Raw genomic sequence first — 25,720 nt, forward strand, 5'->3', positions numbered from 1 at the left:
ACACACACACACGCACACACACGCACACACACACACACACACACACACCTCACAACATGACTTACGCACGTCATGAACACACACTCACAGAATAAAACACCAGAGGCGCTTTTTGTTGTTGTTGTTGTGCGACAGTTTATTGATCAGCGGCAGAAAACGTCTCAGGCGCTCTGACTCCGCAGAGACGCCATCTTTGTTTTCAAAAGTCTTTGATAAGAAACAGAGGCGTCCGTCATGATCGGAGCTCCTCTGTCCCCAAGGCAGGTGTGTGCTGGTTTCCTTTAGGCGGAGAGGAGGCGGAGGAGGGGTCACTGCGTTAAGAGGGGGATGCCCCGCGGGTCGGTCACCTGACCCTCCTGCAGGTTCTTCACCAGCTGGGCCAGCCAGCGTTTGGTGGTCGTGTCGTCCTTGAGCACGGCGGCGAACGTTGTGTCTTTGAGCTGATCGGGGAGGCACTGACGCAGAGCTTCACGGGCCCTGCCCACACACACACACACACACACACACACACACACACGTGTTGCACTATGGTGTTCCCTGCATCGTGTCAGAGATAAAAAAAAAACGTCTTGATTGACTGGTGTACCTGGAGTTGTCGGACAGGCGGAGGTAACACCTCACCACGTGTTTGAGGAGGCGGGCCGACGGCTCTTTGGACAGCTGGAGGATCATTTTACCCTGAAACATGATTCAAACATCGTCAGCTTCAAAATCAACCAGAAACAAAAACAAACCCAGAGATGTGACAAACTGACGAGAATCATGGCGACGTGAGAGAAGCGCTCGTAGGTCTGACAGATGTAGGCGAGGCCCGTGTCATCCAGGAGAATCTTCTGCAGGATGAACGTCGCCACCTGAAACCACAAAAAATCGATAAATGAACAAATTTAAAAACAGACAATAAGAAAGCTGTTATCCATTATGTCACTTAATTAAAGTAACGTACCGTTTTGGAGAGCTCGCTGCCCGACTCCATGATGCGAAGGCACAAAGGGATGATCTCGGTGGTCAACAGGAAGTTAATCACTTCCTGCTCGTCTGTTTTTACTAAAGCACCTGCAGACAAGAACCAATGAGACGACTCGTTAAAGACGTAACGCTACATTTGATGCATTTAAACTTTCGTTTGAATCCAATGGGTTTGTGTTTATCTGATAGTTCATCAGAAAATCTGCAGATTTGAAATGTTGGTTTGACTAAGGAGGGAGTTTGTAGATGTCCTTTAGACTCTAAGGCAGTGGTCAAACCTGAGGTCTGGGTCCCCCTAGTGGGGCTGTCTGAGATCTCAGGGCGGACGTGCAGCTCTGTCCGCTCTGAGGTTGTCAAAACAAGATTTACACTTTACCCATGAAAACTTTTTGCTCACCGATGACTCCTAAGCTGGTGAGGCGGAGGTATTCAAACGGTCGGGTTTTACTGACGGTGTGTAAGAACGGGTAGAGGAAGAGCGGGATGTGAGCAGCCAGAAATGCCGACCTGAGGACGACAAGAATCACAGTCATGCATTGGAAGTCTGCTAAATATCCGTCTATCTCCCAGTGGCTCAAAGACATCGTGTTTTTTTTTTTAACTTGAGGAAATTAAATACACGTTGAGAGGATGTAGTCAAATTTTTCCACAAATGGCAACACTTTATTTCCTATTTCACTAATTTAGAGGTACTACCCGATTGAATGTGTGCCTGTTACTGTATTGCATAAATAACCATTAATATGTGTGTTGGTCATGATGTGCTGAGTGGGGGCGTGGGTGGGGGGGTTGTTCATTGTTTATTACACTTTACTCTGTAATTTAATATAATTATTTTCTTCTACATTCTTATCAGAGTGTTTTTGTTTTGCTTTGTTTTGTTTTTTGGTTATTTTCGTTTTTATGTGTATATGTCACTGTGTACATGCATATATGTTAAAAAAGAAAAGAAAAAGGAAAACAGTAAATTGTATTTCTGTGATTGGATGTATCGTTTTGTATTTTTTTCAATAAAAATATTTTTTTAAAAGAATCACAGTCATGAATGTGTGGTGAGGTCACACTTCATCTGCACAGACGGTAGAGCTGTGGTGTGTCGTACCGCGTCTCTGGATGGGAGGCCACACACTGCAGCAGAGCGAGGGCGTTACACACTCTGTTGGACTGATGAGCGCTCAGCGTCGGGGGGTTGATCGACGGGTAGATGTTGACGATTTCCTGAAGCAGTGACGAAACGACGTTGGTGTAAACGTGCTGCATTTAAAGAGTATCACAGTATGGATTCTTCTAACCTGCAGCAGGCCGGCGATGGTTCCACACGAGTGCCACAGCATGGGGGCGAGGTCGGGCACGGACTCCCTCTTCTTGCTGAGCTCCAGGAGGGCGTTCTCTCTCGTCTCTGGGTTGGACAGCTCGTTGATCCACTGGTAGATCTTCTCTCTGTCCACCTGAGCCAGAGCTGAGGTCACAGCCTGCAGAGAAAACAATAATTCAGAGTGATTGAGAAATCGTGTCATGGCGTGGTTTGTCCAGCAGAGGGTGCTCTGCCTCTGTGTTTACAGTCCTCTCAGCACTGCAAGCAGCTGAGCAGACAGACTGAACTACGTGTTGGACGAAGCATCACGGTTATTTGTTATGAAAACATCCTTCTCTTGCTTGCGCTTGTGTACCTCATATCTACATGAACTGTTCTGTACCTTATGCCTTAATGTTGCGTACACTATGTGTGTATGTACTGTATAGTGTGTATGCATATATGTACATGCATTTATATGGTGCATATGTGTGTACACAGCTTTACCTCTACCTTTACATGTATGTTATTGCAGAGATTTTCCTTTCTTTCTTTTTTTCTCTCTCTTTTTTCTGATTGTGTAATATTGGCTGGATGGTGGGTGGCTAGGCTTGAGGGAGCATTAAGTGTGAGTGTTTGTGGTGTGGGTGTCTCTGTGTTTAAATGTTTGGTATTACGTTTTGACCTTTCATTTTGATTTGGTATTATGATGATTCATTTATGTTTTGTAAACGAGATGATGCATCTCAAGGGGCTATCCTTGAAATAAATTACAAATTACAAATCCTTCTGAGGACCTTCACAGAGTCTAGTTTGAGAGAAACACACCTGGTGAAGGTTTATTTACATTCTCTCTCTATCACCTGCAGAATCACGGCTGTGAAGTTACCTTTACATGTACCACAGTTTGAAGCAGCTGAACAGAAACAGTTTAAGAGTTAAACAGTCCATGTGAGGGGCGGGACTTTTCAGTAGGGGGGTTAAAATGAATAAGACTTTAGACTTTCCTTTATTGTCCCCAAGGGGAAATTCTTTTCCACTTCACAGTACAGTTATGGACAGCACGCCAACAGATAATCACAGATGGACAAACACAACAAGATAACATGCAGACAAATATAGAGACAGTTTTTATTTTGGCCTTTTGTTGAGGGCTGCTATAGCTGCAGGCGCCAGGCTTTTGCCATATCGAGCCCTCCTGCACAACAGGGACCTGTACCTGCGTCCGGAGGGCATCGTGGTGAAGTGGCAGTTGAGTGGGTGTGTGTTGTGCAGTGCTGCGTGAGATGGCCTTGAGATTGAGCTCTGATGGTGTGGGTGTGGGGAGACCAATTCATTTGGCAGCTATGTTTGTGACACATGTGAGTTTGACACAGTGAGCATGTTAGAGACGCTCACTGTGATGCATCGTGATGTGGACGATTCTGCAGAGACAGAACATCATCGATCACTGCGTACTGATCATTCATCCATTTATAATGCTTTATAATGTAAAGACAATAAAGTTGACGTTGATTTCTAAAAGACTTGACAGAGTTCATATTTATATTTAAACCTGAGCAGACTTATTGTTACTTTTTTTAAATCTGCTCTATAAATAAACTTTGAGAAAACTTAAATATCTGATATCAACATCAGGACATCAAATGTTTATTCTCATGAACATTAAACTCTTATTAAAATGTCTTAAAGTTTCTAAATTAACTTTATTCTCTCATTTAAAGCCTCAGTTTGGTGAATATCATTAAAAATATAAGTTATTTCAACCTTTCAGATCTATTTAAAGTTTAAAACTCTCCCTGATTCTGTTTTTTGTATGTTTCTGAATATTAATTATTTTTTTTGTATGTTTCTGAATATTAAATATTTTTTTTGTATGTTTCTGAATATTATTTTTTTTGTATGTACCTGAATATTATTTTTTTGTATGTTTCTGAATATTTTTTATTTTTTGTATGTTTCTGAATATTATTTTTTTGTATGTACCTGAATATTATTTTTTTGTATGTTTCTGAATATTTTTTATTTTTTGTATGTTTCTGAATATTTTTTATTTTTTGTATGTTTCTGAATATTATTTTTTTTGTATGTACCTGAATATTATTTTTTTGTATGTTTCTGAATATTTTTTATTTTTTGTATGTTTCTGAATATTTTTTATTTTTTGTATGTTTCTGAATATTTTTTATTTTTTGTATGTTTCTGAATATTATTTTTTTTGTATGTACCTGAATATTATTTTTTTGTATGTTTCTGAATATTTTTTATTTTTTGTATGTTTCTGAATATTTTTTATTTTTTGTATGTTTCTGAATATTTTTTTTTTTGTATGTTTCTGAATATTAAATATTTTTTTTGTATGTTTCTGAATATTATTTTTTTTGTATGTACCTGAATATTATTTTTTTGTATGTTTCTGAATATTTTTTATTTTTTGTATGTTTCTGAATATTATTTTTTTGTATGTACCTGAATATTATTTTTTTGTATGTTTCTGAATATTTTTTATTTTTTGTATGTTTCTGAATATTTTTTATTTTTTGTATGTTTCTGAATATTATTTTTTTTGTATGTACCTGAATATTATTTTTTTGTATGTTTCTGAATATTTTTTATTTTTTGTATGTTTCTGAATATTATTTTTTTTGTATGTACCTGAATATTATTTTTTTGTATGTTTCTGAATATTTTTTATTTTTTGTATGTTTCTGAATATTTTTTATTTTTTGTATGTTTCTGAATATTTTTTTTTTCTGATTTTCTAAATTATAATAAATGTCTGAATAAATGAAAATAAACAGTAGGAACTTCCTGTTAGCATGTTAGCTCATGTTAGCTGTTTTTAAAAGTTAACAGCTGTCTTTACTCACCGCTCCCGTCGCCAACATCCTGTTCCGCTACAAAATAAAGCTCCCTTTAAACCGCCTCTACTTTTATTTATTCAGTGTTCCAGTTAGAATTAAATCAGAATTATTTCATATGAAAACACAGAAGATTCTGCTGTTCCTTCTGCTTCTTCTTCTTCTTCGGGTGTTCTCTGGTTGTCGACGAACATAGTTCAGGTGCTTTTACCGCCACCTGCTGGATACGGAGTGTGGACCGGAAATGATGGATTCGCCGGTAATTTTGATATTATTATTATTATTATTATTATTATTATTTCTTCTTTATTTCGAACGATTAAAAAATAGATGAAAATGAATAAATAAATGTAAAAAAAATCTGTATAAAATAAAAAAAATAAAAAGCCAATTTCAATATAATACACATTTGACTTGTTCGTAATAAAATATAATGAATAAATAAAATAAAACAATAAAAAATAACACCAGTTGAGAACCATTGCTTTATGAATGGTGAAAATAATGACACAACTCTGCAGGATTACAGAAACATTCTTATTTTTTAAATTATATGATAAAAAAAGGGCGTTTGGATCAAAAAAGGAGATACAAATTGTATCATTTAAATTTTGTAAACAAATAGAAAAACATCCCTTTTTTAAAATTTTAAACTTCTCTTTCACATGAAAATGTTTCACAGTTGATGTTTTCTTCCCTCTGCTGCCCTCTTGTGGCTCTTCCAGGAAGCTACTCTTCCTGCAGTTTTACCTCCGTTCATCCAGGAGGAGAGGAAGAACCCGCCTTCCAAGGAGGTTTTTCAGCTGTTGAACCAGCATGGCATCCTGCAAAGTTACATTTGGGATTTGGAAAAAAAAAAACCTTAGATGATTAAACTAATCTTTGTGATTTTCAAACAACATTACCTTAAAAAAAGAATGAATGTGTTTGCAGATTGTAGAGTTAAAAAAAAAAAAGACATGAAAATCACCTTGTGATGTTTGTTTTTTTTTAAATGTAGGAGAGAGAACACCTGAAGAAAGGATTCTTGAGGTCCAGGATGTTTCCAGATCTGAAGCCTGATTGGTCGACCGTCGCTGTGATGGTGATGTCATAACTCTGCCTGCAGCATGAAGAGGAAAATGATTCTTCACGACTGAAAAACGAGCTTCAAAGAGAGTTTTACCACGATGAACAGATCAAACCTGCAATGTAAGACTCAGAGATTCCAGAGCAGCGTGTACCTGCTGTTAGCGATCATCAGCGCCGACCCTGACAGAGTTTGTCCAAGCTTCACGAAGAGCGGCGTCTGCAGCAAACATCTGACCTGAGACCAGCGAGTGAGCGGCTCCGAGGGAGACGTGGAGAGCCAAACTGTGGACCTGAACACACATGGATGGACACACCTTTCTTTATGTAGCATGAATGCAGCAAAGATTATATTTCAAACTAAAATGAAGTCAGAGTCGTGTATTCCTCACTTGGAGCCCAGATAAGCCACGTCGAACCAGAAGGCGAGCCCATGAACGAGACCCGACTGCAGCGCAGTGAACACGAAGGGAATCTCCACTCTGCAGGAAACACACACACAGTTTGATCAAGTGTTCCTGCAGTCACACATTTCTTCAAAAGGACACATAATCTGATGTCTGTTTGTATCCAACCTGTGAAAATCTTCCTCTTTAACCTCCGAGAAGTTGATGCTGTGTTTGACGGATCGAGCCATCAGGACGTGCACATCAAACGCGTCCTGAAAGAGACGGAAACAGAGAATATTTAAAAATAAAATCAAACTGAACGGGTGGATTTATTTGGAGATTTTGCCTTCATGACATCACAAAGGGCAGTAGCCCCTCCCCCACAGCTAGGTGTTTGTTCTGCCCTCTGAGTCTGCCTTCTCACTGTAAACAATAGGACATGGAGCAAGAAAGCACCGAGTACACCCAAGCCCTTCCAGAGAGGGGGGCGTGGTCAGACACAGCTCATTTACATATTTAAAGGTACAGACACAGAAACAGCCTGTTCTCAGTTGAAGGGGTTTTAGCAGACCCTGTACAGCATTGATGTGTTATTTTGCACATGTTGAGTACATTAACAGTCTTTGGGATGTCCTCTCTGTCACAGAATCATTTCAATAAAGTTGTGTTTCTATCTGTACCACTATAGGCTGCCTGAAGAACTCGTCCACTGCAGGGCTGTGCAGAGCGCTCAGGTTGACCCCGTAGAAACTTCTCTGCTGCCTGCACACAGAAACATGAAGGCAGAGGTTACTCACAGTCAGCTCGACATGGTCTGACAGAGTTTGGTCTTTTTGTTGTGTGGTTCTTATGTGTGCAGAACTTTGAAGGATGACATGAAGCAGATTGAAAAAGTGTACAGCTCCTCATCTCATCTTCGTCCCTCTGCTGAACTACATCAGTTTACAGTTTATCTTCATTCCTCAAGGCTGACTGAGCCTGACCTGCACATAGAGGTGGAGCGGGAAGACGCACACACACACACACATACACACGCACGCACACACACGCACGCACGCACGCACGCACACACGCACGCACACACACAAGTGCACAGTGTACAAACAAAATACATAACAGAGGATGTTTTGTTTGCATGTGGAAGAAGAAGAAGAAGAACGCTTCCTGGTTTCCATGGAGGAAAAAACTTCAATACGACAGGACGGCAGTCAACCTGATGCGATAAAATGCGATGGGATCAGAAAATGAGATGCTACATGATTCAATACGATATGATGCCATGATTTGATACGCTACAGGTAAACTACCGCATGCAAACATATTCTGCAAGGTTTGCTTTAGCCTAGTGGTTATGTTGCGCGCCTCATGTATGGAGGCTACAGCCCTCGGTGAAGCGGCCGTGGGTTTGACCTCAGCCCTTTGCTGCATGTCATCTCTCTCCCTCTGCTCCCAACGTTTCCTGTCTCTCTTCAGCTGTCCTGTTCAATAAAGGCCAGAAGAAAATAACTTTATTATCAATAGATTTGTGCAAACCATGGTACACATTTTATTTTAAGATTCTATGACGATGATGCATAGACTCATGAATCTTCTGATTGTCCCATCCTCTGTATCTGCAGCGTTCTAAGTCCTAACTTATCGCCCTGTAACAGATCATATCAGTCCATTTCATAGTGGGTCTGAGTCAGGACTGGACTGAACCCGAGCGTTTTACACCCGACAGGAAACACGCCTGACTGAGGTCAAGCTGGGAACGAGCGAGTGAGAGAGAGACAGAGAGAGAGAAAGGGAGGCAGTGTGTTTGTGTCCTCATGCATGGATGTATGCCTGTGTAAACATGTATGTGTGTGTGTGTGTGTGTGTGTGTGAGACCAGAAAGCAGCTCGTGCGTGGTGTTCAAAGTAGAGCTGCTCGTCGGTGAAGGGAGCCAGATGAATATCAGCACAGGAGGGAAACATCAGACCTGAAGGGGTTAAATTTACACATTCGTCATCGCTTCTTTGTCGATTTCTAAAGTTTCCGACGTGTTTCTCGTACCGTTTGGTTTCAGCCACTTTCTGGCCCGTATGAAGCCGTCTAAGAGTCTGTCCCCCAGCAGCATGTGTCCCATCGGCTCAGAGATGATGAGGTCCACCTTCTCAGGACAGATGACCTCGTCCACCTCCCCCTCCAGGACTCTGATCCGCTCAGACAGACCGTTACTCTGGACCAGGATCTGTGCAGGAAACAGGAACAGGATGTGGTCAATGCTGTTCTGATGCTCTCTTCCTGCTGAATATATTTATGTCATTTTCTTGTTTTGAGGAAGGAAGGATCCCTTATTATTGAGTTTTAAACTTTGATATGATTCTGCTAAAAATCAAACCACATTGATGTATGATTTAGGGTGAGACAGCACATCCAGCATGGCGTCCAACACAGACACGCTTTACTGGGTCGTCATGTTTAGTATCGACTTGCATCGTCTTGAATTGATTTCATCTCGCCTCTGCAATAAAACGCCACGGAAACATTCTGATTTTAACCACGACTTCTTTGAAAAACATTACGCATTCAATTTTGGTTGAACCTCAGAATTGAATGGAGTTTTTTTGTCTTTGCAGAAACAATGCAGCAGCGGTGGTGACCACACGAACTGCAGCTTGGATCGACAGACAATAAGAAATCTCTTCTGGGGGTTTACCAGAACAACAGGGATCAAACTATCAGAGTTCATGGATGGAAACTCTTCATGGACTTGGTGCTAATATTCAATAACACATAAGACGGACACTTTGTATCGTCTTATATGTTCAGTTTGATGTGCATCAGCATCTCTGTGAGGCCCGTATCCTGCTGAACTCCGCGCCAGATGTTGCCTCAACCCATTAACTCCCCAGAATGCCACGCTCTGCACGGGATGTATGTAGGCTGCTCTGTGTGTGCGCGAGTGTGCATTGCTGTGGTTTCTCTTTGACGGCCAACAAACACAAAATAGCACTCTCTGAAACTTGAGGGGGGAAATTCAGTGTTTCAGAGACCCCAGAAAGTCCATTTCTGTGTCCAGAATGTGAGGAAGATGGAACACAGACCTGTGTGAACTTGGCCAGAGGTGTGGACTCTACAGCATACACTCTGCTCGCTCCAGCCTGGACTGCAAAGAAAGACAGGATACCAGAACCACAACGCACATCCAGAACCACCTACAGAGAGACACGACGAGAAACAACTTTGAGTGGACACAAACTACATCATCATCATGTTGCAGGCAGCACAGCCTGTTTGAACGACCTTGTCTCTGAAGTCTGTCTCGTTGTCTAAAATTGCTCTGTGGTAGGTGGCGATCCTCGGGTAGTCCTGCAGGAGGCTCTGCTGCTGGGAAAAGCAGCTGTGGAACTACACACAAAAACACACAATAATGAACTTTCTCTTACACATTTTTTTGTCATCCCCGCCTGTAGAGTCAGAAATTTTGAGTGTGTTACCTGGTATCCCTGATAGGAGGTACGTATAAGACTCCTTTCTGCATCCTCGTTTCCTCCTTCCTCTCTCTCTGCACGTCTTTTCTTCGTCTCTTCATCATCCCGGTTCTTCATTAACTGCTGGAACTTCTTCAAATCTGAAGAATCAAAAGGAGGATTTGCGTGTTTGAGTCCCCGATGATAAGCAGTAAAACGTGATGTTGTTCTGTACAAACCTGACGGGGCTTTGAACTGCAGCAGGACACTCAGCTTGCCGACAGAGACCACGAAGGACTGACCTCCTACCTGGCAGCAGTCTGTCTGAGTGGAGACAGTAAACTGGAAAACTGATGCTCTACTGGCTGCAAAAAAACACACACACACACACACACACACACACATACAAAGCTCTAAAATACGGAAGCCTAGAGTAACTACAGAGAAGCCATTCTGCACCATATTGAGCTTCTGAATTTGCTGATGTGTTATTGTTTGCACCCACCATCTTGCACAACAAGCTGCAGAGCCTCTGGTCCTGATGTGAGGAGAAGAGTGAGCTCCTCCTCTCCTCGCTGTCTGCACACTCTGACCTGCCGCCCCCCGATCACCTCCTTCAGAGCACACAAAAACACACAGGTTCACAACCAAACTACAGTCTAGTCAACGCTTATAGTGTTTTAAATCTGGGCCCCAATTTAGCATAGTTTGGGCTCTTGCCGATTGTCTTAATGCTTCACGTAAGGTGTCCCCCAGGGCTCCATTGTGGGACCTATTTTGTTCTCTATTTTAAGCTTTTAAGCAAAACTACACTTCTAAGCTGTGTAGAAGTGCTCCCTCCTCAGTTAAAGCAGCAATGGAGCTTCAGGGAGCTTTTAATGTTGTCAAAAGCTTGTGAGTGGTTGAGCATCGATCGGTTGCATTTGCTGCCCTGAAAGAAAACGTTGCAGACATTACACCCTGTTTCACTGCTGCAGACTGGAAACATCTTCTGAAGCAATTCCAAATCTTTTTCAATCTGTTTTCTTAACATGCATCTGATGAAGTCTTATGAAGTCGTGCCCCTCCTTTACCTCCTCATGAGTCTCCATGTCCTCCTCCTCTCGCCTTGTCTCCTCCTGCAGAGTGAAGACCCTCACAGAGAAAACGGACGACTCCTCGCTCCTCTCCTCCATTCTTCAAAGTGTTAGAAAGCTGCTGTAGGAGAGGAGAGAGGAGAAAGGGAGGAGGAGGAAAGGGGAGGAGAGAAGAAGCTAGTAGTAGAAGGAGAACAAACACTGAACTTTACATTCAGCCAGCTGCTCTAGTTGAAGTTTCTGTTTTCCAACACATCTTTAGAAATCATCAAACTTAGTTTCAAATAAGTTTTGAGTTTGAGTTTTTTTTACAGTCTTTACTTCATCTTAGAATTTATGGTGAGAGGTCAGTCTGTTTCAAATAACAACAACTCCCACTGCTGGATACAAAACGTCACTGCAAGAGCACACATTCAACATACAGTGGCTGGTTGTCTGTCTCTGTATGTCAGCCCTGTGATTGGCTGGCGATCAGTCCAGGGTGTAGCCTCGCCTCCTCCCCTGAGAGGGACGTTGGGAGCAACTTATTTTGCCTGCTTCCACAGCACCCTCGACCTCAGAGAATTAGAAGATAACGGATGGATACCAAGATAGACACCTCTGTGCCTCTGTACTTAATGTCTTTATAGTAAAGATAAATAAATGAATCAACAGACAGACGGGATGGTTTGAGGGAAAGTCGTTTGTTTTATTCGTGATTTAAACACTCTGCTTCACATTTGTCTTCCTCTGTTGATAAAATGAACAACAAGAAGATTTTCAATTGACAGTCGACTTCTTAGTGAACAATTCATATGCAAACAAATATCAATAAATCAAACATTTGATTCTTCTTCAGAAAGAAGGCAGCACATTCTGCACTGCACATTAATACTTCAAAACTCTTTTAATACTGATAGAATGTCAGACGACATGATCGATCACTCTCACAGCAGACATCACTTTCATTATGTGACATTTATAACAGACACATTCATCTCACAGCGATAAAAAAAAAGGCACCGTTCAGGATTTAAAGGGTTTTTTCTGATCAATCTGCATGATTTAAAAGTGGGCTTCACAGCAGTGCAGTGGTTATGGCTGTCCCCTCTCAGCGAGGAGGTTCCTGGTTTGAATCCCCGACTGACAGGAGCCTCTCTGTGTGGAGTCTGCATGTTCTCCCGGTGCATGTGTGGGCTCTCCGGGTACTACGGCTTCCTCCCACAGTCCAAAGACATTCTCGTTAGGTGTAAGGTTAAGCAGGAGAAAAAATGAAATGATGGACGGACGTATGCTTGAAGATCATGTTTAAAAAAGTCAAACGAGATGACGCATATCGCCTCACTTGTTTTAGTTTCACACTGACCTGCAGCAGAGAAGCGTCTTCATATTTTAAACCAGCTTTTAAATGTTTAAAAAAGCAAACTAATCGTCGCTCTAAGCTATAACAACAATCATTTTAAATATTACTTTTGCAGCAGTCTCCTTCTCCTCGAGTCCTGCATGAGATTTAGTGCATTCTGTATTTACTCAGTGCTGTTCAGGGTAATAATGAATCATGGTGTTATGACCATGTTGATGTAAAATCTGGGCTGCATGTTTAAGTGCATGATTAAAAAGCAGGTATCAACCTCAGTGTTGAATGTTTTAAATTAAGGCACAGGTGACTGGTGTACGGGGGCGCTCAGGCTCGCTGCAGCCCCACCAGCTCACAGCTCTTCTTCCACAGCTCGGCCTGCAGCTCCGTGTCGTACGAAGCGTCTGCAGACGGCCTCTTCTCCCCGTTGTACAAATAGCAGGCGCCCACCCCCTCCAGCTCCGAGGAGGCGGCGGCGAACAAGGTGATGGAGGCGCCCTCTGCTGGAGTCTGAGGAGGAGAGGAAAGAAGGAGCAAAAGAGGCTTCAGTGTCCAGGACATGGCAACCTGCGTGAGCATGGACTCTAGAGAGGAGGGGGCGGGGGGGGAGACAGCTCTCTAATGTTTAGAATTTAGACTGCAGTACCCATTTTAAACACTAGGTTTCAGAGTTACATACTGCTCCTTTAATTAATATCAAGGGATAGGGGTTAAGTGTCTCGTAAATAAAAACGTACCCTGAAGAGGATTTTGGCCACTGGTTTCTTCAGCATCTGCGCGAGCGTCCACAGGTTGTCGTAGAGCGCCGTGTCCACCATGCCGGGGTCAACGGCGTTCACGATCACGTTGTGACCTCCGGCGTTCAGCTGCTCCTGCATGTAGTAGGTGAAGAGGACCAAAGCCAGTTTGCTCTGAGCGTAGGCACCGTGGGAACTGTAGTGTTTCCTGGAGACAGGGAGAGGGGGCGGGGTTACATTTGATTAATTTTCTCAAAGAATAACCACCAACCATATAAATGCCCTAGACGTCAACGTTTTCAGGAAGTACCTCCTGTTTAAGTCGTCCATGTGAATGACTCCTGCGTAGTGAGTGGCAGACGACATGTTGACGATCCTGGAGCAGCGGCCCGGCGACCCCGACCTCTTCAGGACGTCCAGCAGCAGGTTGGCCAACAGGAAGTGACCCAGGTAGTTCAGACAGAAGTGGAACTCGAAGCCGTCCTCCGTCTGACGCTCAGGGACCAGCATGGTGCCGGCTACAAGACCGGAGAGAAGGTTACAAGTTTAATCACCAAAACAAAGAAATTCAGCGTCAGACACAGACGAGGGCGTGTCTTACCGTTGTTAACCAGCAGGTGGAGCGGGAGTCCTCGGTCTTTGAACATCTGAGCGAACTGACGGACAGATTTCAGCGACGTCAGATCCACGTAAACATACTCGGCTGTAAAAGAAGACAGTGAGGTGAGAATGAGTCATGATGCAGAGCGAGCAGGACTCGTGTTGAACTCTGCTCCATTTCTCTCTAGGATCCTTCAAACACAACACGGCCTCAAAGTATGTTAATCCTTTTAAGACTCAAAATATTCCTCAGCCCACTAAACCTTTAATCGCACTACAAGACTAAGACGACGGATTTCACAACATGTTTTTATCACACAGAAGAGTTCTCTTCAAAATAAGAGCTCAGGACATTTAATGATGCAAACACTTTCTCATACCGACGTTTAATGAAAAATAAAGAAGTGCAAAAAGTCAAATATCGGATCTCTATCAAGTCTTGGTTTAGTGTTAGTGACCTCTGATGTACGGTGGCTGAGAAGTGCAAACCAAACTTACAAAGTGGGAAACACTTTTGCAAAGCTTGAGACAAATTTTTAGTCCTAAAACAAATTCACAAACCGGAGAATGTCGCAGCAAAAGGAAATGTACAGAATGCTGGAAGTGACCTGTTGGTGAATGAGTGAGTGATCACTCAGGTTTAGGTGGACAGAGTTTGTGAAACGAGTTATACGGGGTTAGTGGTGACAGGATGATCCGTTTGTCCGTTTTGTGGAATCCACCTGAAAACAGTGAATGTCCGGTCTCTGCAGATTTGTTTGCCGATGGCTTCAAGCGTTCTGCAGGATGTCAAGTCGTCTCAGCGCTTCTCATCTTGTTAATTTATTTTGTCTTCTTGGTTTAAGTGTTTCACATTTTGTGATTGTGGTTTGCACTTCCCAGCATGCAGTACCCTTAAGGTCCACCAGGGGCTGCTGACCAACTCTTGGAAGTTACTCCCTTATAGTGAAGTATGAATAATGGATGTGTGTGTAGAACAACATATTGAAGTGTATTTTCTTTTCACCCTTTTTGACCTTTCACAGACTTCTGTCTGAACATCTGCTGCCGGCGTTTCATTCACAATTCGTCCCCGAACTGGAAACAGACCGCTCTTTACAGCGATATGTCAGTGGGACTGAAACAACGACTCTGCTGTGTTTCACGCCGCTGCCTCCTTGAGTCTAATCTAACTCTGATTTCAGTCACACGTCGTTTGAATCACTTTGTACAGATTCAGTGTGTCAGGGTTTCAGCTCATTGGCCCGAAGACTTGACTCGTTCCAGGGCGAGGAGAGAGTGGACGGTTAACAGCAGTAATGAAGGAGAGTTTAAGAAGCTTGTTTTTTAAGTTTCTACAAAAAAAAATCCAACTATCGTTGTGTTTAAAGTCATTCCCTTCAGATATTTGACAGCTTACTATTTCTTCCTTCAGAGACTTAAATTAAAAAAATATGATAAATTTGATCAATTCAAGGATTTTTCTCGACAAACTTTTAGTTAATCGTCCACAGCCGGCCTTCCAAGACTCCTTAAATATTATTTTCGTCCCGTCTAATGCTCTGACTGGATGGACAGACAGACAGGTGTTTACCTTTCCCCTCGCCTCCTTCTTCATGAATCGTCCTGACCGCCGCGGCGCCCTCCTCTCTCTCGTTTCCAACTGGAGGTGATGAAGATCACAGGTGGGTACAAGTCCAGCAGAAATCCATCGTTAAATCATCATCCTACACTGACATGACAAAGCCCGCCCAGACCCGTGAAGAGCTCCTAATGATTCATGCATCAGTGAGATGTTTAACTAAATCAGCCTGAATCTGTGCACGCTTGTGTACAAGCTGAAAGGAACATTTCTACTGACTCCACCTTCAAATAAAAACAGGATCTTTAAACATGTACGGTGCACAACTGGAGACTTTTACTGATTTCTTTATCTGCACTGAGATGAGGAGGAAACTGTAATCAAAAGCCGACCTGCACAGATCTGTTAACACATCAAGAGAAGGAAGAAGGGTGTCAGAAGGCATGTGATTGGTCGAGAGCGTACCTATGAAAACATGCATGCCCAGGCGTGCCAGGTGTCTCGCCGTCTCAAAACCCATTCCTCTGGTCCCGCCCGTCACTATGGCAACCCTTCCATTTTGCTTTGGCAAGACTGTGTGGGAGGAGAGACGGGACGGGGTGAGAACACTGTGCAACTCTTTTTTTTTTATTTCAAGTTTTACGTTCCAGAAAGATCCGTCAGGTCGCTCACTGTGAAGCCACCAGAGCTGCAGGACATGGGAGCTGCTGTTCTACCTCTGCCTTGTTTACTGAATGATACGTTTGGATTCAACGCGAAATGTCTGAGGAACAAAATATCGCAATAATAATCCTTCCTTTAGGGTACTCGCAACCTTGTGTGCTCGGGCCTTAAAAATGAACCAATGAAAGCAGAGGTAGAGCAACAACTCCTGAGTCCTGTGAGGTAAAATCAGAGTTTTTCTGAATGTAGTGTGGTGTGTTTGTAGAAAGTGATGTCCCAGCTGTTTGTGGTTTAACTTAAATACGTCTCTCTGCAGGGATCCTTTCTTTAATGTTTGAACACACTCAGACTGACAGAACATGGGAGTTGTTGATCTACCGCTGCCTAAACGGGTTGTTTTTTAGTTTTGTTATCTTGCACCAGTTACAGGTGTAGGCTTATAAAACACCAAAGTCTCACAACACCATAAACTAACAGTTTAGGCAGCGGTAGATCAACAACTCCCGTGTCCTACAAGGTTAAACCACAGGGCCAAAAACAACGTTTCGGACACACGCTGATCCATCAAGGATTATGTTGCAGACATTACAACCTGTTTAACCTGCTGCAGAATGAAGAAATAAACAAAGAAAAGGACCCAGGTTAACACATTTTATCCATTTAAAGAGCTAAATCAACTTTTTAAATTATGGAAAAACAATGAACAGCATCTGTTTTCATAAAAAGTTCACTACTGTTGTAATAAAAATCCAAACTTCGGGGGTTACCTGGAAAACATTGTTTAGTTTTATCCTTCTTGCACAGCACAAAATGTATTGAAGAAAAAAAAAACACTGAATTAAAGAGGATGGAAATACTGAAGACAAAACATACAGAGAGGCCTTAGAAGGAAAAACAGTCAAACGTGAATTTATTTTAAGAACATTTGATTGTAGAGTTTTAGTCTGTTATAAAGATATTATGGCTGTTATGTTTCTTACCTGAACCCGACCTTAAGGCTAAGAAGAAGCATTTTTTTAATGCATAGATGTAAGATCAGCGTCCATCTTCTACAATTATTTCAAAATAAAGCATCTAGAGAAAATAAGCAAACAGTCCAATAAAGTGAGATATTATTGATCCATTACATTTTCATCCTAACGCCTGTTAAAGTGATTACTTATTTAAGTGAGTCACTTTTAAAGTTTTAAGCACATAGTCATTCCAGAGGCTGACCCAGACTTGAGTTTCCCTGCGATACTCCGTCTGAATCGTCCTCACAGGGTTCAGGCTCATAGTAGTTCCTTGAGTTCTCGTATAAGAAGACCTGCTGATCTACCAGAGCTGGAGATAACTGGTTCCTTTTCCCACACAGGACTGCTCCCGAGGAGCTGAACAGCCTGTGACAGGGGACGCTCATGGGGGGAACACACCAGTACTTCTGGAGCACCTTTGGGAGCGTTGGGAACAAAGGCGCGTGACTGGACCACCACAGTAAGGGATCCTCATTCAGACCAAGGACTCTTTGGGATTTGTAGTTGCTCAGCTCCTCTATGACCTGTGCATGCAGCTCCTCATGGCTCTGGTCTGAATCGGACTGGCAGAATATGGCCGCCAAAGGGTTGTCCTGGGAAACGCTACTGGATGAAGCCTCTCTCGTTGGTTTTTTGGTTGGTGGCTCGTCGGATACCAAGGAGAACTCATCCAAGCATGGTCGCTCTGCAATCTGCTTCTCAAGGACAGCTTTAGCCTCTTCAATGATGTTGTTCTCAACCTTAGTGCGATCCTGAGCCGACAGGAAGGGCAACTTTTTGTACCGTGGATCCAGGAAGGTAGCGACATTAAGGAATGTTGAGATCTCTTGGGAGAGCTGTGAATTCTGGGAATAGGTGCCTGATAGAACCTTTGAGATGACCTCTTTGGTCATGCTGATCTCTTTGAGGTCCCCTTCCTTCACCTTGAGGGTAGTGTTCAGCAGCATGTGAAGCACTGGACGGACCATGCTGATGGTCGGGTACCTGCACGAACTCATCATGTCTGCGACAACTTTGAAAGGCTGGAGGACTCCGATCAAGCCCTCCAACAAGGACCAGTGGCGACTATCAAAGCTGGAATGATGGCTGCTGGAGCTCTCCACAAGTGTCGCAGTAACAGCAACCTGTTGCTCTTTCAGCCTTTGCAACATGGCCAATGTGGTCAACCAAGTCCTCCCCCTGTCCGTGATGAGTGCACAGTGAGCGAGGCCATGCAGCCTTTGTTTGTCCCTCAGCAGATACATCGCCGGTTCTCGGAAGTGATCGACAAGTTTGCGGCAACATCCCAGAAAGCTGTCTACTTGCGGCAGCTGGAAGGCTTCATCCATCGCTCGATTGACGGTATGTCCGAGACACGGCATTTCCACAGATAGTTCCAGGAGCGAGCACGCTTTGACGATGTCCAATGACCCATTCGTGGTGGCACCGACGACTTTATGGGTTATCCCCCATTCGACAAAGGCTTCATACATCCCTCTGGTGATGTTCTCGGCTGTGTTGTCCTCTTGTACCTCAAAGGTTTTCAGGCACCTGTCCGTCATTGAGAATCCAGTTGTACTGTTGAAGTTGACTGAATGCAAAGAGAGAGAAATGTAAGTTCGGTTCTGGGTTTGACTTTGCCAAAGATCTGTAGTCACGCCACAGTTCACAACCCTGGCAAGCTCACCAAAGACCACATGCTGGGTACGTTTGTACATCTGAGGAAGCATCTTAGCTGCCAGGTCGGTTTTGCTTGGAGGAGAATACCCGGGGTCAATGGTAGTCATTAAGGTCTTGAAGGTACGCTCCTCTACAACAGATGCAGGGTACAATCCCTCGCAGATGAAGTTAACAACAGCATTGGTCAGTTCATTGTGTCGTCTGTTTTCGTAGTGTAAGCTCTGCCTGAAGTTTAAGTCCTGCGGCTGTTGCTGGACGTGTACAACTAAAGGTTCAGTCTTTATTCTGGAGAACGCCGAGGCGAACGCCCCACGCATCGGATCAGCGTTGCTCTTCACAAACTCACTGAACTCGACGGGGTGGTTCTTTTCCAGGTGGTACGACAGATTGGATGTGTTTCCAGAGTAAGCAATCTGACTCATACAAACTCGACAGTAAATCCGTTTCCAGTGCAGAATGCAGCCGTCTGCATCCGTGTCAAAGCCAAAGTATTTCCACACTTTGCTTTTGGCTCGAGGGTGTGCGACCAGATTGAGGCCGGAGCACGAAGGTCCTGAACTTTTACCCTCCATCGTTTGACTTCACTTACTGAGTACCTAACAAGAATAGTGAAATAAATGTTTGTGGATGTTAATAAACACATGATAGACATTTTCAAAACTAGAGACGGTACTCAAATCTTTCTGTAACATTAACATGCCGACAAGGAACCTGTTTAAGCTCTCCCAAATGTCCACAATGTTTTCGCTTACAACACTCTTTACAATTATTTATTTACCTCTTATGATGTAAAAACAGGAAAAAATTATGTTTTCTGTTTCAGTTATTGTAAAATTGAGTATTAGTAAAGAACTACCATTTCTTCTGTTGCCTGATGGATGTTAAGGCAACAAATGGCTAATCTGTCAAAGACAAAAGCAGCTAATCTGTTTCTCTGTTTTTCAAGGATTGGGGGGTCTGGAACCCCATGTCCCCAGGGGGGTGTCCAGACCTTTTGGGCTGGGGTGACCCAACTGGTGCCCTGACTTGCGCAGGGATGGCCTGATGTTTGTGTGCACATGAATAGAGAGCATTCATTTGCCCCTTACCCCCAAAGTCACAAGTTTAATGATTTAAAGAAATTGCAAACAAAAGTCTGCACACCATGAGCTGCCTGTTGCATCATCAAGTCCCACTTCTGGTAAACAAATGACCAATCATAGTTAAAAAAACTTTGGGGTGGCCAATAAGAGTTCAGGGGGGGCCAATGCCACCACCCCTCTGGAAACGTCCTTGCCTGTCCCCCCCTACGGCGAGTACGGCGACAATATTTTGAACAAGGGATTTTTGTCTTAAATTCCCAAATGATGTAATTTTTGTCAACAACGATGACGTGCTCAACTTCAAAAAGAAAAATAGTCAGGCTGACAAAGTGGAACTTTTGAATCGTAAACATGTGGAATATTCCTTGTTAGTAACTGTAATTTAGGAATTTCCAGACCGCCTGCATCCTTTGAGCGATGAAAGGAGTATAAAACACACGACATCTGAACACAGTCGCCTCTTTGTGTGAAGACAAACTAACTTTTCTTTGGCTTTCACAGAAATCTTTTCTTGGCTCAGGGATTCAAAATGCAATCACAAAGTTCCATCAATAAAACCATAAACACTAACACTCCAGTGTGAGCTTATCAAAACTCCATCACATCTTACGGCTTGGATTAGTCCATTCGGCATGCTTGACCTTTATTAACTTTGACTCTTCATCATCTTTGCTCAAAGTTATTATGATGACCGTTCTCTGGATCAATCATTGACTTGTTTGCAGCATGAAAAGGCGATCAGTGTTTTCCAAAGTCTGATGAGACGCTTTTAATGTCTTGTATATTCAAAAACCACAAAATTTCCACACACAGTGACCGTGATGAATTATTTTCATGCTAACAATCCACTTTAATATCCCCGATCTCTAGATTTCCAGAGCACATGATGCCGAGTAGAGACTAATTTAGCCTAACTGACGCAGAGAGTGTGTTGATCACGATGAGAAACTTTGGACATTTTTACACGTCATCGATCGATCAAACGGAGAACAGGAGGTTTAAGTAACACACGTTGACCAAAGAGCTAACACACATCATTCATTAAAAAGAGCTGATTAAGACGGTGTTCAAATCATGTTGTTGGTCAGTGCAAACCAAGACGAGGAACAACAAATCTTTCACATCACTTGAGAGGGTCGAGAAGTCCCGTTGTTCTAACCGTGCAAAGCGGAGTGGCACGCTCCGGAGATGGACTGCTGCACTCGCTGTGGAACCACAATCATTTACTAGAGTGGCAGGGAATGGCGCTGACGGAGTATGTGGAAATTGGCACATCAGCTGCAGCTCGGTGCCCATCCCACAGATCTTCTGTGCATATGCTTCATTCTGTGTTTTTAAATCACTGGGTATGTCAGTATTCTAGAGGAGGAGATCTGTGGATAATTTGTCTCCTTTTAAAAAACTTTTGTACAAAACACACTGAAGGACTCTTCAAGCTAGATTTGGCAGCTCGGCTCCCAGCCCACAGATCTCCACCAAGGAGTGACGTAATTTAACCCTGAAACTGCTTCTTTACCTCTCTTTTAAAAGGTCCCATATTCTTCTTTTTCTGGTTTTATTTGCTCTTTAGTGTGTTTTCCAAGTGTCCTGTGCATGTTTAGGCACATCTATGTGCAAAAATTCAAAGTCCGCGGAAACGCAGCTTCTCCTACATCCTCCTGTTAGCTGTAGCATTAGCTGCATGTAACGCTCGGTTCTAGCCCCCCTTGATAAAAAATGTGTCAGTGTGACGTCTTTGTCAGTGTGAGATCACTGATCTAATTGGCTCGTTGTGGCAAGCCCAGCAGCTCATGTTGAAATTTCCGAGACTCGTGCTGAGCAACTGAACAATAACGACAGAGCAGATCGGCAGACCAATCAGAGCAGACTTAGCCCACGTGGGGTCTAACAGTGTGGGCTCAACAGAGTGCAGCTGACGGACTCAGAGCGTAGAGGGAGCGAGGAGGAGCAGTACATGAAAACAGACACTTTTTTTGGACTTTAGCTATTGTGAACGTACAAAAGTAGGAACATAGATGAAATATACGAATGAATATATAACTCTGAATGATGAATCCACCACTTAGCTAGCAGCCTCTCCAATACAATGATATTTAACGAACTTGGAACATTTTTTCTTCACTGGTTTAAATTATCATTACCTAAAACTAAAGCGTTAAGATTCGCTGATGAAGCATCTGGTTCAGTTCATTTGAATTAAACGCTGATTTATTTTAGCGTAACGTAATCTTTTAAACAGTTAATTATTATTTTGAACGTCTGAAAAGTTAAAAGGATGTGTTAAAGTGTTAAAAAAAGGAAGTTAAGATGAACTGTGACTGATTGATGACGTGTGAGCTGTCAAAACAGATCAGCTGACAGCGCACACCAAACTCCATTCAGAATATCTCTAATTTAACGTTTTAATCACCCTCTAAAAAACATCATCTCTGCTATCTATTCATCTTTAAACACATTACTAATAAATAAGAGATACTATCCTACACATATCATCTCTTTGACTGGCAGTACTTCTCTCCATAACTGTCACATTTCCTAGAAAAGCTGCACATTATTCATCTAAAATATTAAAATAACCAATTTATTAACGTCTTAGCTATTTATTATGTATGCCGAATTAATCAGAGGACATATTTTTGTGACAATATCGACTCCTTTTTCAAATAAGTCTCTCAGTTTTAGTACGAATAGGTTGTTTTTTGGAAATTGACGACTTTCTAAAGGGGGTTCTGCAAGGCGGAATGCTGATTTAATGGGGCACATACGAGCAGACAGTAAGAGATAAATATGATGTAAAAAAAGAGCTGACCTGGTAGTTTGAACGATTTGTAGAACATCTGATAGAAGAGCACTTTGGCCCCGCAGAGGTAGAGCCTGAGGAGAGGCAGCAGCACCGACAGAAGCCACATCTCCGCTTGTTTCCCACCGAGCAGCTTCCTGCGACGAGTCCGGCTGTGCGTCACGATAACAAGTCCGGCTCGGAGTCTGCTGAAAAGGGATTAGTCCACCCGAGGTTCCGCCCCCCTGGAAAAAAAACCCCAAATGCGTCACAGCAAAGGAAACATGCCAATTCCGATGCGGATTAGCATCTAAAACAAAGATATCTTTTTCTGGGGATTTTCTCTTTTCTAACCTCTTGCTGTTTATGAACACGGTCTTTGTTCTGAGGCTGCAGTTAAAGGCTGCGGGGGCCCTCGTAAATATTCACAGGGGGCCCCTGCAACCAGCGTTCACAATTAAATATTCAGACACCAAGGTTAATGAAGTTCACTTTAAAATATAAGTAACACTAAAAAAAGTTTAATTTAAAAATACATCCATCCATCCAGTAGTATAGAATAGATGTTTATTTCCCTTTGCACAGGTACGGAGGACTAAAAGTGCCAAAATGAAATATATAAATATATAATGAATTAAATCATTAAATGTGTCATCAATTATTTAATATTGGAAATAAATCAACAAATGTATAAAACAATATATAATTATTTAATAACACATGCATTTAATTAATCAAATAATTATATATTTATTTATACATTTGTTGATTTATTTCCAATATAAAATATTTGATGACACATTTAATGATTTCATTAATTATATATTTATATATTTCATTTTGGCACTTTTAGTCCTCCATAGATACAGGACAAGTACAGGTACATTACAATTCTTGTGCGTTTCTCCCTGAGTCAGCTTCTACAAAAAAAAGTTAAAATTATATATAAAATAGAATAACATTATAAGAAAAAAAGTAAAAATAAATAAGTTGTAGTAACAGCTAAGTGATTTAAAATAAACTGTACAGAAGTTATAAACTGTATTAAAGCAAAGATATAATACAAAAAAATAACAAAGGGGAACACTGTACAATGAAATGAAAATATAAATAAGTTTTCTTATTGTACCTGAGGTTATTGCACACATATTTTTCACATTATATAATTGCACTTTTTTTGTTTTTAAGGTTAATATTGCACACTTGTATTGCACTTTGAGGTGGTCAGCTGTCCATTTAGTCTGTGAGGTGTGGGGTGAAGTATTCATTCCGCTTTTCTCATCTGTTAGAGTCACCAGTTGACCTAACGAGCATGTGTTTAGACTGTGGGAGGAAGCCAGAGAGAACCCACACGGGGAGAACATGTGTGCAAACCAGTCCCTGTCTGACAGGGGAATTCAAACCAGAAACCTTCTCTCTGTGAGGCGACAGAGCCAATGTGTCAAGTGTCGCTCCCCCACATTCAGGCTTTTAGTCGCCTTTTTCACACTTTTACTTCAGCCATCTTCACGTCTTTGTACATTTATATTAATTCCACGACAGTGTGATATCGGTGACATTATGTTTCCACTTTGCGAATGGCATGACAAAGAGGGAGTATGTTTTAATCTTTTCATCTTGCTGCAGCATCCACATGATTGTCGGCCTGGGGGCAAAGTCATGCTCCTTCACCAACATAATCAAAAACTGCTGGTTTGAAAATTGAACATATGACTGTGACCTAAGTATGGGCTTCAAAATTTCAGAAACTGGATTTTTTTCCTATGAGCTTCCTATTATTTTATCCTTTGAGCTGCAGGTTTTAAAGATGTGGTGAGACTTAATACTTAGTGCATTAGAATAATAATATAATAATAATAATAATAATAATAACTTTATTTCTATAGCACCTTTTATAAACACAGGTTTACAAAGTGCTTTGACAAACAGCAAAAACAAGAACAAACTAAAGCAAACACAGAAGAACATAAACAACAGCAAGAACAAAACAAATGCAAAATACTAAAAATAATTAAATAGAATTCAACAGAAAAGAACCCAAAGTGCACGATACCCAACAGACATATATAACCCGACCATCACAAGAACCATCACAAGAACCATCATAAGAACCATCATAAGAACCCAGGCAACACGAGCTGAGACCAAGAGGACCAAAGATTTAAAAAGATGTAAGAAACTAAAAGAGATAAAAGTAAATCAAAAGAGAACAGCAATAAGAAGGTAAGAGCAGAAAAAGAAATAGAAACAAGTGGTTAAAGGATCAAAAAACCCAAAACTATAATATTAATAAAAATACAAAGTAAATATAAATATGAAACATAAATAGACAAAGTAAGTAAGATAAGAAATTACCAAGTTAAAACATAAGAGGAGTTAAGATAAGAGCATAAATAAAATAACAGTAAGAAGTAAAATAAGATAAAAATAGTAAAACCAGTAAGAGAAGAATATGAATATGAATTACTGTGAGAAACAAGACGTATGAATCCAGTACAAACTGTTGATTACTTGTTCAAAGGAGCAGTATGTAACTCTGACATCTAGTGTTTAAAATGGGTACTGCAGTCAAAAACCATTGCAGAGAGCTGTCTCCCCCCCTACTTCCTCTCTAGCTTCAGTGTTTATCCAGCTCTGCATGGGTCTGTAAACCTTTCTGTGTTCTAACCTCTCTCCATTTTTCAAAAGCATCTCCAATATTGATCCTAGTTTGAGCACGTTTCTGCTCGTGGAGCTTATTAGAAACATGCAGAGGCTTTTTAGGTCGGGTACAATCACTTCTATCTGAACCACTTCTCTTGCCCGCTTCCATCGCTGCAACACCTGTTGACCTGATAACTGCTCTCATATCTGACAAACCGAGGGGCGTCTAAAACGGCCGTGTTGGGGCGTGTCTTAAAAGCGCCTACCTTCTCTGGTCCAAACAAATCCAGAGCATTCAGGAGCAGAATCTAAAGTTAGAAGGAGGACATACTGGCTGCTGCATTGTGGTTAACATACCATGTTTCCTTAATGTCTGATCAGACAGTGAGCTCACTTTATCATTTCACATCTCACTGATTGGACCTTTAAGAAGTCGAGATCTTGAGAAACAACGTATTTATCGGACATATTTCCTTTTTCTGAAGATTATGAAATAAATCAACATTATCGAAAAAAAGATCCTGACGGCGCCAGGATGATTCTGTAAAACGTC

At 41.9% G+C, this 25,720-nt stretch overlaps 3 protein-coding genes across 5 annotated transcripts; all 3 read right to left on the minus strand.

Moving 5' to 3' along the window:
* Positions 1–84: 84 nt before the first annotated feature.
* cnot9 (CCR4-NOT transcription complex subunit 9) lies at positions 85–5,294 on the minus strand. The gene is made up of 8 exons (XM_029280872.2): positions 5,134–5,294; positions 2,262–2,441; positions 2,072–2,187; positions 1,367–1,476; positions 947–1,056; positions 756–854; positions 587–678; positions 85–477 (listed from the first exon to the last, which is right to left on the minus strand). Exons 1-8 carry the CDS (start codon positions 5,149–5,151, stop codon positions 309–311), a joined length of 894 nt encoding a protein of 297 aa, XP_029136705.2. The 5' UTR covers positions 5,152–5,294; the 3' UTR covers positions 85–308.
* A 206-nt stretch (positions 5,295–5,500) lies between these two features.
* On the minus strand, positions 5,501–11,228 carry LOC109997736 (histone-arginine methyltransferase CARM1-like). 2 transcript variants are annotated; one of them, XM_065952069.1, is made up of 14 exons: positions 11,092–11,228; positions 10,524–10,632; positions 10,258–10,383; positions 10,046–10,179; positions 9,852–9,956; positions 9,653–9,763; positions 8,619–8,796; positions 8,454–8,544; positions 7,262–7,343; positions 6,768–6,853; positions 6,585–6,674; positions 6,348–6,485; positions 6,137–6,226; positions 5,501–5,948 (listed from the first exon to the last, which is right to left on the minus strand). In XM_065952069.1, exons 1-14 carry the CDS (start codon positions 11,191–11,193, stop codon positions 5,924–5,926), a joined length of 1,467 nt encoding a protein of 488 aa, XP_065808141.1. In that variant the 5' UTR covers positions 11,194–11,228; the 3' UTR covers positions 5,501–5,923. The 2 variants fall into 2 exon arrangements, with proteins under 2 accessions (XP_065808141.1, XP_065808142.1); XM_065952070.1 differs by having other exon boundaries at positions 6,095–6,226.
* Positions 11,229–11,758: 530 nt separating this feature from the next.
* dhrsx (dehydrogenase/reductase (SDR family) X-linked) lies at positions 11,759–22,716 on the minus strand. 2 transcript variants are annotated; one of them, XM_020652349.3, is made up of 7 exons: positions 22,555–22,716; positions 15,794–15,901; positions 15,341–15,409; positions 13,769–13,870; positions 13,478–13,685; positions 13,168–13,375; positions 11,759–12,940 (listed from the first exon to the last, which is right to left on the minus strand). In XM_020652349.3, the coding sequence occupies exons 1-7, from the start codon at positions 22,652–22,654 to the stop codon at positions 12,758–12,760; spliced, it is 978 nt and encodes a 325-aa protein (XP_020508005.1). In that variant the 5' UTR covers positions 22,655–22,716; the 3' UTR covers positions 11,759–12,757. The 2 variants fall into 2 exon arrangements, with proteins under 2 accessions (XP_020508005.1, XP_065808094.1); XM_065952022.1 differs by lacking the exons at positions 11,759–12,940; positions 13,168–13,375; positions 13,478–13,685; ... (1 more) ...; positions 15,341–15,409; positions 15,794–15,901 and adding an exon at positions 16,885–19,259 and having other exon boundaries at positions 22,555–22,689.
* Positions 22,717–25,720: the final 3,004 nt, after the last annotated feature.

Source organism: Labrus bergylta, chromosome 24, assembly GCF_963930695.1.
Source record: "Labrus bergylta chromosome 24, fLabBer1.1, whole genome shotgun sequence".
In the NCBI taxonomy this organism is placed as follows: domain Eukaryota; kingdom Metazoa; phylum Chordata; class Actinopteri; order Labriformes; family Labridae; genus Labrus; species Labrus bergylta.

What these genes read in the sequence shown, in the direction of transcription:
- cnot9 (XM_029280872.2), bottom strand. An exon ending in CTCACGTCGCCATGATTCTC is followed by an intron (nt 679 to 755) that starts GTCAGTTTGTCA and finishes ATCATGTTTCAG; the next exon opens with GGTAAAATGATCCTCCAGCT. An exon ending in CGCCTGTCCGACAACTCCAG is followed by an intron (nt 478 to 586) that starts GTACACCAGTCA and finishes GTGTGTGGGCAG; the next exon opens with GGCCCGTGAAGCTCTGCGTC.
- dhrsx (XM_065952022.1), bottom strand. Translation starts at nt 19,235, where the DNA reads ATGGAGGGTAAAAGTTCAGGACCTTCGTGCTCCGGCCTCAATCTGGTC.
- LOC109997736 (XM_065952069.1), bottom strand. Translation starts at nt 11,193, where the DNA reads ATGGAGGAGAGGAGCGAGGAGTCGTCCGTTTTCTCTGTGAGGGTCTTC. An exon ending in AAAGTGGCTGAAACCAAACG is followed by an intron (nt 8,545 to 8,618) that starts GTACGAGAAACA and finishes TAACCCCTTCAG; the next exon opens with GTCTGATGTTTCCCTCCTGT. An exon ending in CACGCACGAGCTGCTTTCTG is followed by an intron (nt 7,344 to 8,453) that starts GTCTCACACACA and finishes TTCTGTGTGCAG; the next exon opens with GCAGCAGAGAAGTTTCTACG.